Source organism: Mustela nivalis (assembly GCF_964662115.1).
Source record: "Mustela nivalis genome assembly, chromosome: 1".
Lineage (NCBI taxonomy): Eukaryota > Metazoa > Chordata > Mammalia > Carnivora > Mustelidae > Mustela > Mustela nivalis.
In genome coordinates, this window is record NC_139020.1 from 160,859,520 (window position 1) to 160,874,218 (window position 14,699).

Consider the following 14,699-nt stretch of genomic DNA (forward strand, 5'->3'; position numbering starts at 1 on the left):
GCCAGCCTGGGCTTGAAGGGGCTGGAGCTGAGGGGGGGCAGGCTGTCCTGCAAAGGGGTGCCTGCTCTCCAGGTTTGCATCCCTGCCTCATACCCCAGCCCCTTTTCCTTCACCAGCACCTCACCTGGCTTCTCCGGGCATTTGACCCTGCAAGAGTCAGGGGCAGAGGGGCACCTGGGTGGCTCAGTTGGCTAAGCATCTGCCTTCAGCTCAGGTCAGGATCCCAGGGTCCTGGGATCAAGCCCCGCATCGGGCTCCCTGCTCAATGGGAGACTGCTTCTCCCTCTGCCACTCCCCCGATTATGCACTCATTCTCTTTCTCCTCTCTGTCAAAATAAATGATAAAATCTTTAAAAGGGGGGGTGGTGGCAGAAGACACAGGGACATGGGCGTGGTATGCTCATTCCTGTGTTCATTTGTCCATCACATTACTGACCTCCTACCCCAAGTAGTGCTCTCTTCTAGAGACTCACAAAGAAGGAAATAAACATGCAAATTCTATGGCACTGGATGATGGTAAGAGCTTGGGGACAGGGGAGAAGAGAGCCAGAATATAAAATGTTGAGGGAAGGGGAAAACTCTGGGTAAGTTCTAAAGGCTGAGGACACCCTTGCAAGGAGTAGCATTTGAATAAAGAAGCGAAGGAGGCAGGGAGGGAGTCCTGGGAACACAGGAGAAGCCACGCCAGAGGGAACAGTAAGTTGGGGATGCACACAGGGCATGTTCTGGGGTGCTCATGGCATGACAGGGTGTCCCAGTATGGGGGGAGCAGGTGGGAGGGACATTAACAGCGGCCTGGACTCAGGGACTGGCGGTCACAGAAGGGGACTGGCTTTTGCTCTGGGGGAATGGGAAGCTGCTGGCCAGGTCTAAGCAGAGAGTAAGATAAGAAGGGTAACATTTACTGCTTTGAACACCTTCAGTTCACCCACGGTTGTTCCCTACAGCCCTAGGAGACCACTGTCACCAAGGTCCTTCAAGGAGGGATCCAGCCCCAGCTGTCAGTCCCTACTGATGTCAGCTGATGGCTGACTCCTGGCCTCACACCCAGGGGACGAACAGGCTAGGTTTTCCAGAAGAGTCCAAACTTCGCCTGACTATATTCTTCAGGGATAATGTGCTAAATAAATATGTGAAAGTGATTTAAGATGTGAAGCTTTCAGGACATTCGTCTCAAAAGCACCTCAAATCAGGGAGAAGAGTTAAGTCTTGGATGCACAGATTTTCAGCTTGGAAACGACAGCTCCCTGCTCCCTGCCACCAACACCCAGGCCTGAGTTAGGGGTGAATGTGGCTTCAAGGTGACAAGTCCCCAGAGCCTCACCTGTTGAGAGGAAACACAGGGGGGTACTCCTTGGCCAGCGGTGGGAGAGGCAGGAGAGCACACCGAGTCTGGGCACAAAGAACCCTCCCTTCGTGCTGAATGCTGTTGAGGCAGTGACCCTTAAAGGGACCAGCGTTGGGGGCAACAGAGGGGCTCCCGCGGCCAAGAACCTTAGAGCTTAGCAATCCAGAAAGCCTGAGAGAAGGCAGACACCCACCGGGACAGCAGGAAGACAAGTCACCCAAGCTTGCAGGGAATGCGGGGGCCAAGAGGCAGAGTTACACGCCAGACAGGCAGAGCTGTTCCTGAGTCCTGGAACTGGAGTCGGTGACCCCCAACAGAGCTTCAAAGAAATGTGACTTTGACCAGACACAAAGCTGTTCTCCTCCTTTACCCACAGGGAAGCCAAATCCCAAATCTCCTCCCCCGCTGGGATAGGCTACCTAGGTAAACAGCTTCAGGAAGCTTCAGAAAGCTTCCGTTGTGTGCACAAAGACTAGGCACTGAGTCCTCTCCAGGCAAAAGGCAAAGAGGGAAGAGGGTCCTATCCCTAGAGGGGGAGGAGACACAGGGCCCCTTAGAAGCCACCAAGGGAGAGGGCAGCTGGACACGCCTTCGGGCTGATCATAAGGCCGGGGCTGGGAGGAAAGAACCAGCCGCAGGGGCCATAGAGAAGGCACTGAAAACATGGGAGTGGGCAGATCTAGGTTCTTCCTCTGGGACCCTGCCCATCTCCGGGTCTCGTGGGCAAAGCCATGAATGGGATCCAACAAGCCTGGCTGCCCAGATGGTCCTGGCAATGGGCAATGAGGCACACAGGTGAGAGTTGTGGCACAGACAACCATTCTGATTTCCACTTGGGCAGCAGGGACACAGAGACCCTAGGCTAGTCTCAAGGCCTTTGCACTGCCATTCTACCTGCCTGGGACACCCTTACCTCAGCTCTTCTGGGCTGGCATCTCCTGACCATGGGGCCTGACACAGTGTCCTCCTGACAGTGGCCTTTCATGGCCCCATCTGAAGTGGCCTCCGCTGATAGGGATCCTACCCTGACTCCCGCACTCCACAGCAATCCCCACCTTTCGTCCTTCTCATCTGCTATCCATGGGCCTCCTGGTCTCCTGTCCCCTCTAGGTGCCTCAACTGTTCTGAGTATTCTGTATTCTCGAACCCAGGACTCTGTGCACAGCATACAGAAGGTGCTGGATGAACACATGTTGAAAGAAGGAAGGAAAAGCTGCCGGCTGGGTCTCTGCCTGAGAAGGGCCTGGGGGCTGGGGCTGGCCGGGAGGTTGTTGGTGCCCCTGAGCCTGAACAGGAGGGCTCCAGAGTCCTCTGCATCTGTCACTGTGGCCTCTGGGTGTCCTGGAGTAGAAGGCTAGACTGGTCACAAGCCCAGGGGGACCAGACCTGTAGGGTTCATCTTCCATCCCTGCCTGTGAGAGCAACCCCCAAAGATTTTCTTCCCCTCCCATGTGTACGTTTGAAACACAGCCTCCCTACATTCCCCTCACCCATGGAGAAAGGTGCAGAGTCTCCCCTCTGACCACACACACACTGGCTGCCCACAGACCAAAGGCCCACCTCAACACCCCCAAGTCACAGAAAATGATGAGATTTTACCAGCTGCCAAGTGCCGCACAGAGAGAGGGGGAGCCTGGGACCAGAGGCGCCCTACCTCCACCTGGCATTGTCACGAGCAACTGGGACTCTAGGTGAGCCCCTCACCTCTCTGGGGCTTCAACCCCCAACCCTCTGATATGTAAATGCTGCCCAGGAGCAGGCCCCAAGCAGGGGCCACTGAGCATGGAGGCGAGGGCGTGCCATGGACCTGCTACCTACCCTCCCTGAGCACTGCTCACTTACCACCTGCTTGTTCTGCTGCAGCAGCGGACACGACAGGTCAAGCTGTGGGCTGGCATAGACGGGGGTCAGTGTGAGCCTGGAGGGCGGGGCGCAGACGAACTTCACCACGGCAGGCTCCAGCGCCGGGAAAGGGTTGGTGACGCTAGGCTTATTCCCCACCGAGAGGGCGATGACCTTGGCAGAACAGAGCAGTCAGAGTCTGTGTGCCTGCTCCACTGTGAGCCTGGCCTCAAGAGCCAGCTCCCTTGGACTCAGGCTGCTGCCCTGTAGAATGGGCAGATAAGACCTGCACCACCAGAATACAAAGGGCCAGGGACGTATGTGTGGGAGAGGGCTCTCTCAGTATGCAAGAGGCCTTTGGACAGAGTCTCTAGGGCCCTCTACAAATGCTGGCCCAACCACTGCTTGCTCTGTGACCCAGGGAGGAGGGGGAGCAGTAAGGCCTCCCAGCTTGCCGGGACCCTCCAAAGACCCCAGAGTTGTAGGGGCAAATTCCCAGGCCTGTAGGTTTTCAAATGAAGGGCCTACACTGACTTAGAAGATCCATTACAATGGGGTACAGGTGTTGGGAGGGTATGTGCTGACAGACAGAGACCTGCACGGACTGGACAATAGGCTGTGGGGGGCCCGGCCTGTGAGGCTGTGTGAGGGGCTTCAGCCTGCATGCTGTCCTTCTCTTGGAGAGAAGTTCACTTGGCTGCTGCAGAAGCCACAATTAGAGAGGCAACAAAAGAGGGAAGCTGAAGTCTAGTTTAGCCTGGGAACTCAGAAGTCAAGCCCAGGCCTGAGTTTTGCAAGCACCCCAGCGAATGACCCATGCCAAGGGAGCACCTTCGGCCCCTCAAATGACACGATACTGTCGTAGGACCCAATGGTCAGATCCTAGAGCCCCTCACCCTTCCTGACCACAAGGCAGGACAAAGGGTGGTTTCCATGCTGACCTGCAGGCCCCGCGCCTCCACCGTAATGCCCCCAAGGAAGTGAGAGGCACAGCGCACGGAGTGGGAGGATCCCGGAGGGGCCTCTGCTCAGAGGACCAAGTCCTCCAGCCCAGCTGGGACACGGATGAGGATGCCAAGCCAGGGAGGACAAACTTCTCTCATTTCCTTCTGGACTAAGTTTATTCCCTTATTTATTTTTCTTATTTTTTAAAAAATTTTCTTATTAATTAAAAAAAAAAAATGACAAAACAAAGCCAGTGGGAGTCAGGGCCTTTCACTGTGCATCTTTTCCATCCACACCAAGGCTGTCTGGGTTTGGGCAAGCTTTGTAAGTGTAACTCGGGTGATGTGAGCACGTGTGTTCTAACGCAACTGACATCCTTTGCACTACTGCACGTGCAAGGGCATCCTCCATTTCCCTAACATTCTCCACTTCCCTAAAGACATGGCCTCTCTCCTGTCTCTCTTGATCCCCGCTGGCCTCCCACCTTGATCTTGATTTTCCAGCTCTGGGGTACCCTGTGAATGATGGGCTATGTCCTTACTATCAGCAAAATGAACACTGGGCCCTGAGCCTCTGGAGTGGCAGGCACAGGTGGCCCCGATGGGTGAGCTGCTGCTCTCTCTAGCCCACACGGTGAGAGCTCAGATCACCGACATGTTGGGTTCGGTCTTCCAGTCTCCAAGTTTCTCTGGTTTTCAGCATTGTGATAAATATTGAGGGATTTTGCAGAAAAAAATATTGGGATTCCTTGCTTATCCTGAAACACTGAAAAGAGATGCCAAACCTGGGCTAAAGTCTCGCTCATGTACGCTATCTGCCTGACCCTGGCTGCCTCTGACTGTGATCCCCCAGGATTTGTCCCATCCCCCAGTTTGGTGGCAGGCAGTGATGAAGCCCAGGAGAGAAGTCACCCACTAGTGGAAAGGGAGCCAGAATTAGCTAGCTCTAGCAAAGCTGTCCTGTATTGGCAGGGTCTCCAAATGGGTACCCTGATCAACCTGCCTATCCCATTGACCCTCAGTTTGCCTGTCTGGGAAATGGTGCTGTAAGCACATGGCAGGGTACTCAGGGAAGGGGATTTTCCACCCCTCCTTCTGGACAAGATGAGTCTAGGGATGGCTGCCCTCTCACCTGTTCTCCCAAGGCCTGGCAGGTCACAAGGATCCAGTGTTGCTGGTAATTCCGGGAGGTAGAGGGCCCAAAGAGAGCCAGGCTAATGCTGTCTGTGTCCTCAGAGGTGATGTTCCGGAAGAATTTGGAAGGCTCGAGGACCCAGGGTTTGGGACCTCCTTCAAACAGCATCTCCTTTGAGGAGCCAAGGGTCACCAAGGCAACAGAGGAGGGATCCACAGCCTGTTGGGGGATGGAGGGAAGGAAAGTCAGCATTCACGTGCACGGGAGGCCTTGCCCTGCCACTGACTTGACCCCGTGGAGGTCAGACAAATTGCAACCCCTCCGTGGAACTTGTTCTGCTCATTGACAGCACCACTGTGGTTTGTTGTCAAGATCCAAAAGCATATGAGTGTTTTGAGAAGAACTGTGTTCCCATTCTGATACACTGCCTAGGGGGGGTGGGAGGTAAACTGATTTGCCTCTTCTGTAAAATCATGGGTAAAACCCTTAACCATGAGATTAGCAAAAATCTAGGAGTTTGAGCACATGCTCTGCTGGTGAGTTGGTAGAAAAACGTGAACCCTTTAGTAGGAAAAATTTACTTTTTTCTTGAGGTATAATTGGCATGGAACATTGTATTAGTTTCAGGGGTATAGCATAACTATTCAATATGTGCATGCACAGCTGACCCTTGAACAATGCAGGGGTTTGAGCTGTTGATCCACCAGGCAGCCGAAAGTCCATGTGTAACTTCCCTAAAGGGAAGTGAAAGCAAGACTTGCAAAGATCCTCCTAAGACAGGTTTAACTTTGGAACCACATAAACAACTTACAGATGCGTTAAAATTAAAGAAAAAAAAATCATCCAAAAGCAAACCCTAAAATTGAGAAGAAAGGGAAACAGACCAGTCTGAAGAATTGGTCACCACAATGCTGCAGTGACGGAGCCTGCACCAGTCCCCTACTCTTGGCCTGCACCAGTCCCCTACTCTTGCAAATACCTATTACCCTGACAGCCTTGCAACAGCTGGCAAGACAGAGGAAGGGGCACTGGTTCCGAAGGTGGAATCATCATCAGGCAAAAAAGGATGCCAGGACTGATTAGCAATGTCTGCTGTGGGTATGGATACACACAGGTATAACGTATGTCATAGACTGCCATCCACGTGGGTGGGGCCACTTCTAGCTCAGAATGGCCAGCATGATGGCAGCTGGGAGGCCACTGTTAACACACCTCGAGTGTGTCTTCGGTTTACTGCCTAGAGCATCCAGAGTTACATCTGGGTCTTGCTTCCCCAAGCTCTACTCTCCTGGAATCTATAAAGCCCTGAGGGTTTGTGCCACTCTGGGCAGAACATCCAATCTCAGACACTTTGCAGGCAGAGGCCAGAATGTATTGCTAGGTTGTCATGAAAACTGGACGGTCAGTGCAGACTCCAGTCCAGTCTACACTGACCCACTCACCAGGGTACCTAATCCTCCACCCAGGTCCTTCCATGCCCACATGGTGGCTAGATTCTCATCCCACAACTGCCGAGAGCTTCAAATCCTCATAGGCACAGACTGATGGCTGCTCGGCTGTCACCTGGAGCCATGTCCTGGCAAGTGGCCATCTTCCTCCATATGGAGGGGGAGTCTGACCTGAGTGACAGGTTTTCAGACCCACACACCCTCCAGGATGGAGGCAGGAGGGCAAGGTGACATGACCTGCTGAGGCCTCTTGGGCACAGGTTCTCTGGGTTGGGTACTTACATGAAACCCTTAGCAAAGAAAGCATATCACTTGTCAATGAGAATTCTGTCCTTTGAACTTGTTTTTTTGCAATATGGACACTTTCCTGAATTTGTTATTGGGTATCACTTCTCCAGGTCTCCCTCCATGCACATGTACACACACATGTGCAATTTCAAAAAACCTGGGGCGCCCGCAGCCACAGACTCTACCTTGCTTGTGAGCCCAGGTCTCAAAACCATCAAAAGAGTCCTTTTCCTGCACATGAATGGCCAGAGCAATATCAGGGCCTTCGTTTTTCTTCCTCAAGACAGCCTCATGGCCTGCACCACTCAGGCCTCTGCTCAGACTTCACCTCCTCGGAGACACCTTCTCTGACCCCTTCAGACAGAACCTCCTGTCCCTGGCTACCTCTTTTCCCAGCTCAATCACCCTTGTCACTCCCTGCCACCATTTTCCGTATGATGATGTTTCTCAGTCACCACAACTAGAATGAAGTTGGTACTGGCCAGCTGTGCAACCTTAAGCAGGTTAACCTCTATAAGGCTCAGTCTCCCCATCCAGTAAAATGGTACAACAAGAACGCAAGCCTCATGAGTTTGCTATAGAGAATCAAGGGCATGTGAACGAAAGCCTTAAGTACATGTCCCATGCGTGCTCAATAAATGGCCCCTGCTGTTATCAACCATCATTATGATTAACTGACATCCCCATTTTATAGATGGAAAGCATGAATCCCAGCAAAGTGAAACCATGTGTCCAGGTTCACCCAGTCTGTTCCAAGTCCAGTGCTCTGTTCTTCCCCAAGTCTCAATGCTACAACCAGCAAAACTTCACTGTGGCAAAGCAGGTCACTGTAAATGTGGCCAAAGGACTTTTTCTTTCCATGGCCAGCCCAAAGGGAAAGATGGTGTAAAGGCACCACGTGGCCTGTAATTAACAACTGGAGAACAATGAATTATCACCTTCATGTGTAATGCTCTTCCCACTCAGGCATAAAAGTGTCACAGCATCCTCTGCCAAGAAGAAAGGTTAATAATCAGCCCAGCTAATGAAGGACACCCATAAATCGTATAGGTTCCTTGGCAGCTATGAAGGCATAGGTATTTGAACTGGCCAGGCCAGAGAGGAGAGAGCCCCTGCACCTCGGACGAGACCACGACTCTGGGGCCTTGGGAACCTGGTTTGCAGAATAAGAGGGTGAGTCTAGACATCAGGAGGCCCTTAGCGCAGACAGCCTACACTTCCAGCAGCCAGCACCATGCGCCCCCTCGCAGGGATGCTCACACTAGGTCCAGAATCAAGAAACAGAAGGAGAGAGGTGGGGTGGGCAGAAGTCAGGGCCGCACTGCACCTGGCTGTCCCAGGGGCTGAGGTTGTCGAGTTCAGTCATGCTGACACTGTGGGAATGGAGAGCCAAGTGGGGTCCCCAGACCCACGCAGTAGGGACTCCCGGGGGTAACCTGCTGGTAGGTTAAGGGATGCCAATCCCTGTAGCAGACAGAAGCCGAATTGTAACTGGGGTGCTGACTGTGGAAGGGATGAAGTAGCCAGCAAACATAAGCCCCTCCAAGGTCCAAATAGAGGGGGTTACCATGTATGTCAGGGGGCAGGGCCGAGCAGTGCCCATCTTAAATGTGGACCTGACTTTGTCCTTCCCTGGCCTTCACCAGCTGTCCACTGCTAGGTAAGAAGAGAGTAAATAGCCACCCCTAACTCGGCATTCAAACACCTCCTTGATCTGACTGACCCAGGGAGACTTCACAGCCTCCTATGTCAACTGACACACACAATTTTGAGTGCTCTCATCAGCCAGGCTCCCTGCAAAGCAGGAACTCCTTCTACTTCTGTGTTCATCGATGACCTGCCCCCTTGGGGCTTTTCATTCCCTTTACTATGTTCACTGCAGTTGTCTGACCACCTGCCTTCCCCACGGACTAGTGGCCACCCAGGGCACAGTGTGGGATTTCTCCCTGCACCTCTGTCTCTCCAGCCTGGGTCAGGTACCAACTGTGTATCTTACTCAGAGATGATTTGCAGAGTAAACTGGTGAATGGACAAGCAAATAGTCATTGAATGTTGCTTTCCCAGTTTCCACACTGTTCTCTTCCTTAGAAAAAGGACCCCATTTTGTTAGTGTAGGTAACTGTCCAGCTAAAATAGTTCCCAGCCTCTGTTGCAGATAGATATGCCCAATGGATTAAGTTCTGGCCAATGAAGTAGAAACTGTTCCTTTAAACTTCTGACGAGGTTACTAGAAAAAACTACCTCAGCTGGGAGGAGAGCCCTTTCCCCTTCTAGCTACACGGAACGCAGATGTGATGGCTGGAGCTCCAGCAGCCATTTTAGACTATAAGGCAAATGTGAGGATGAAAGCAATGTACTAGAATGATGAAAAATAGAAACCTGGGGCCCTGGTGACTATGGAGTTGCCACACTAGCCCCATGTGAAGGCTCTCATGTGAAAGGGAAATAAACCCTCTACACTGGCTAAGCCACAGTTTTGGATTTTGTTATATGTAAATAAACTTGATCTTAATTATTATCAGAACAGAAGAAAGATTAAAAAAAGAAAAGAAAAGACCTATATCCTTCTATAATTTGTCCAGTCAGGAAGCCTCGATTGGGAACCTGTCCATATTTTCTTCACACTTAATCCCACCTTGGGACAGTGAGCTCAGTCGGTTGCCTCTGATACTTCAGTCACACACCCCAGTTAAATAGGATGTCTGGTCCTTTAGAGCAAGCACCAAGGAAGAGTCCCGTGGAACTTCCTTCCCAGGGTCCTAAAGAAACTCTACCTGAGGCTGTGGGTGGCAGGGGTTCCTCAAGAAGGCTGCCCATCTCTGGAACCATGTTTTCTGAGCCCTACCCCTGTTCCCTGATCAGGAAGGGGATCCTGACTTCCTTTACTTCCTTTACTTTTTGCATGGGAAGCACTGGTTTATTACTGTCTCTGCCAGCATGTCCGTTCATGAGGACAAGGATTTCTGTGTGTGTTTTTTTTTTTTTTAAGATTTGATTTATTCATTTGATGGAGAGAGAGAGCATGAGAGGGGAAAAGGGCAGAGGGAGAAGCAGGCTCCCCATGGAACTGGGAGCCTGATGCAGGACTTGCTCCCAGGACTCTGGGATCATGGACTGAGCTGAAGGCAGTCGCTTAACGAACTGAGCCACCCAGATGCCCCTTCTGTGTGTTCTCTGTACTGTGCATTCCTAAGTTTCAGAGCAAGAACTGGTGTAGAAAAGGTGTTCATATAGATTTTGGCAATGGAGGGGATTAGAGGGGAGAGCTAAGGAGATGTTGGTTTCTGTCCTGGCTAGTAAGTCTGAACACATGTGCACACTCATTGAGTCAATAAAACAACCCTTCTCAAAAAATACCCATTTCCAGGTATTTAACCAAAGGAAATGAAAACGCTAACTCAAAAAGATATTTGCACTCCCCTGTTTCTTTCAGCATTATTTACAACAACCAAGGTATGGAAATAACTTAAGTGTTCAGCAACAGATGAATGGATGAAGATGTGATACACACACACACACACACACACACACAGGAATATTTTTCAACCATAAAAAAGAAGGATATCCTACCATGGGCAACACTATGGATGGACTTTGAGGGCAGTGTGCTAAGTGAGATAAGTTAGAAAGAAAACACTGTATGATCTCACTGTAATCTAAAAGAGAAAAAGAGCTCACAGACAGAGAACAGATTGGTGGTGGCAGCCTGCTGGGGAGGGCCGTGGGGTAGCAAGTGGGTGAAGGGAGTCAGGGGTACAAACTTCCAGTTATAAAATTCATAACTCCTGGCAATGTCCTGTACAGCACGGTGACTAGAGTTAATAACACCATGTCGCATGAGAGTAGATTATGACTAAGAAAGTTGTTAAGACAGAGTAAGACTAGACTTACTGGGGTGACAATTTCACAATGTATACAAATACGAATCATTACCTTGTACAGATGAACTAGTATGTCACATGTCAATTACCCAAAAGAAACACAAAACCAACCCAACCCTTGGTGGTTATCTGTTCTGTATCAGGCGCTATGCTCAGGGACAGAGATTCAGAAGTAAAAGGCTCTAACTCCACTGACTCCACTTCTAATGTCTGAGAGGGGGAAGAAAACCTGTTCCCACAAACCACAGGGACCAGAGCTGTTCTAGAGGCTGATGCTGGATGTCAGGGAAATGTGGCCCTAACTGGCCCAGTCTGGGAGGCTGGCGGAGGAGGGGGCCTCCAGGAGGTTGACCCTTTCCCCCTCCCCTGCAGGGGGAGCCAACTCACCGACTCAGGGCCTCCTGTGTGAGAGGCAAAGTTCTCAGCAGGTCTGCCATCCCACTACCGCAAGCTGCTGTGTAAACCCTTCCAAACCCCCCTTGGAAGAAGGTCTGGTTCCCTTTCATTAACATTTTAATAACTAACCCTGCTGCACTTACTCCCTTCCAGGCACTGTTCTAAGTCTGTTTCATTCATTAGCTCAGCTACTCCTCACCACAACCCTAGGGTTTAGGTGTTGTCTTAGCCTCATTCTACAGTCAAGGAAAGGGGAGGTCCGGAAAATGAAATGAGCCAATGCCACAGAGATGGTGTCAGAGCTGGTGACTGGGAGTTGGTGTCAAAGCCGAGGCAGTGGGCTCTGAGCTGCAAAGGCTTTAGCTGCCTCTGGCTACAGATGGACAAAGGGGGATTCCTACTCCAGCTGGTTGCCTGACAGAGGGCAAACAGCACAATTCAGACCTGAGCTGCATCTCCCAGACCCCAGAGTCAGCACCGTGTGCCATCCTAGGGTTCCATGAAGACCTGGATAGCTCTGGAGTGGACCAGAAGCCTTCCTGTCCGGACCCCTTCAGGGAACATATCATCCACACACGTGTTAACAATCACTGTCTCCAATTGGGGAGGCTCTGCTCCTTCAACATTTCAGACAAGAGGGAGCGGTCGCTCTTCCAAAAGCTATTCTCACCAATCAGGGTTTTAATACAAATTTGCCAGAGCCAATGAATTACTCGCATCGGGGGAGGAGGTAGAGGGCAGGGACCCCAGGCTCACCTTGAGGGGCAGGTAGGCGGCAATGGTGATCCGTGCACTCAGGTGGACGTGGCCATGTCTGTAGCTCACAAGGAGTGTGGTGTAGCCCTGGACCTCTGCTCTCACCTTGACCCCACTGCAGTGCTCAGACCCCGGCTGCAGCCTCCCTGTAAGAGAGTCAAATGGTCACTGTGAACTTGCCTTTGCCTAGAAAGCATGACAGGCTGACAGCCCTTCCTTCATCCTGGGCTTCATATGCAATCTAATTTTTTCAACTTAAAAATATCAAGACTAATTCCCATACCAAAAATATACGTAGCATAAGCATACAATTCACAGTGATTCCCCATCCCTCCCCACAAACTGAACACACCCTGTATTGAGGATCAAGAAACAGGATAACCAAAAAAAAAAAAAAAAAAAAAAGAAAGAAAGAAACAGAATGACCTATAACCCTGCATCTCCCATAGATCTTTCTGGTCACTAGCCCTCCCCAAAGGAAAACCACTGTTACCTGACTTTTTACCACCAGCTTAATTTTGCTGGCTGCCCTATTTTAACCACAGTAAATCACTAAACATAAACTCCTTTGTATTTGCCCTCTTGAGCTCAGTATTGGTGGTGAGAGCCCTCCTTCTATTTTGCATGAGGTAGACCTTTAATCCACATTTGTAGTATGATTGTGCTATGTGAATAGACAGCCGCTGATGTCCCCATACTATTACAAACATCTGGGTTGTTTGCAGGATGGGGCTCTGATGCAGGGTGCTGCTATGAACGGGCATGTGTACGTCTTCTCCTGGCTGGATATATTCTAGCATTTCTATTACGTGTACCCCTAAGAGTACGGTATGTCCACCCCCCGTCCTTACTGCTAGGACCACACGTATGTTCACTCTTCATCTTTATTGCCAAATATCTTCCCCAAAATGGATGCATCAAGGCATATTGCCACTAGAAGCTACACAGCATTCCCACCAATACTCGGTATTTCCCATGATTAAAAAAAAAAAAAAAGCCAATCTGGTGGGAGGGTAGCAGCATCTTACTGTTTTCTTTCTAAACATGAGAAGAAATTTCCGTGACACCCCACATACTCATCCCCTAGATTCTACAAAGAATATTTCGCTGTATTTCTCTTACTGCATAGCAATCCATCCCCCTACTCATCCAACAACTGATCTTACTTTTCAGTGCATTTAAAAGTAAGTTGCAGGCATCAGCACACTTCATTCGAAATGTTTTAGATACGCATAATTATCTCCAGTTCAGTATTTCTTCCTGGTTCTTTTTTCTTAAGGTCAAATTTACACAAAGTGAGATACACAGATCTTAAGTGGGCCGCACTATGAGTTCAGACAAACACATCCTCCTGTGAAACCCGAACCTCTACCAAGATGTGGGACATGACCTGCCTCTGTGGTTCCCTCCTACTCCTTCTCGGGTGATTCCTCCCACCCCCACCCCCACCCCCACCCCACCCCACCCCTGGTCCCAGAAGCAATCACTATGACATTCTGATTTTTTTTCCACCATAGTTTTTCTTTTTCTTTAAGGGTTTTATTTATTTATTTGACAGAGAGAGACACAGCGAGAGAGGGAACACAAGCAGGGAGAGTGGGAGGGGGAGAAGCAGGCTTCCTGCTGAGCAAGAAGCCGGATGCAGGACTTGATCCCAGGACCCTGGGATCATATCTGAGCTGAAGGCAGACGCTTAACGGCTGAACCACCCAAGTGTCCCAGTTTAGTTTTTTCTTTTTAAATAATAGTTTCATTGAGCTATAACTCAACTTACCACAGAATCACCCATTTAGAGGGTACTCACAATTCAGTGGTTTTTAACATGTTCATAGAGTCCCATAGCTATCACTGCTAATTTTAGAACATCTCCTCTCCGGAAAAAGAAACCCTGCCTCAAGGACCAGTCTCTCTCTGTGTAGATCAGTCTGCCTCACACTGCACATCAATAAAGTGGGCTCTTTGAGTAGGGCTGGTTTCATGCAGCATGCATTTGAAATTCATCTAGGCTGTGGCATGACCGATAGTTGGCTCCCCTTTATTGCTGAGTCTTCCATTGCAAGGGTTCCAGTTTGCTCATCCATTTGCCAGCTGATAAGCACTGGGGTTGTTTCCTGGCTAGGGTGATCAAGGAGTTAAGTCGGCCGTGCCCTTGGCAGAAGTCCCTACACCACCAAGGGTGAGCTAGGGAGTCCACGCGCAGAGCCCACGAGTTCCGGAAAACTGCAAGTCTGCCAACTGTATGTATGTAGCTACATACAGTGGACAGGGAAATGCTAGGTCTGAGCGTGGACTCTGCTGGCGGGGAGTCTGGACAAGCGCTTTTCTGGACACGGCCCTAAATTATGAGCCAGGAAACCAAGTCCTCTGCATAGCTGGGAAGAGAGTGCTGGAGAACCGGGGGTCCTGACACCTGGCAGAAGAGCCCCCTGAGCTTCCTCCCACCCAGCCTGCCGTGGGAAGACTCAGGGCTCCCCCAGTACCCAGGCTCTCCCCGTCCTGTGGCCTCCACCGTAGCAATGAGAGATCCACCTGCACGAACCTGGGGCCCAACTTGGAACATGCCACCGCCTCTGTGGTCTCTGGCCTCTGACATACTCTTCCTGCTCCTCGGTACACTCCCCAATTTGTCCCTTCTCATCCTTAGGGTTCTGCTCTCATTTC

General features: G+C 50.7%; 1 protein-coding gene across 2 annotated transcripts in view; it reads right to left on the bottom strand.

Annotated features, from left to right (window-relative positions):
- Positions 1–14,699, bottom strand: part of NUP210 (nucleoporin 210) — a 103,894-nt gene that overhangs the window by 44,754 nt on the left and 44,441 nt on the right. For both annotated transcript variants that reach the window (XM_082688052.1, XM_082688053.1), the window contains exons 14-16: positions 12,039–12,184; positions 5,267–5,488; positions 3,191–3,364 (exon numbers count right to left, since the gene is read on the bottom strand). In XM_082688052.1, the coding sequence (XP_082544178.1) occupies positions 3,191–3,364; positions 5,267–5,488; positions 12,039–12,184 (542 nt within the window). The remainder of the gene's footprint in view (positions 1–3,190; positions 3,365–5,266; positions 5,489–12,038; positions 12,185–14,699) is intronic.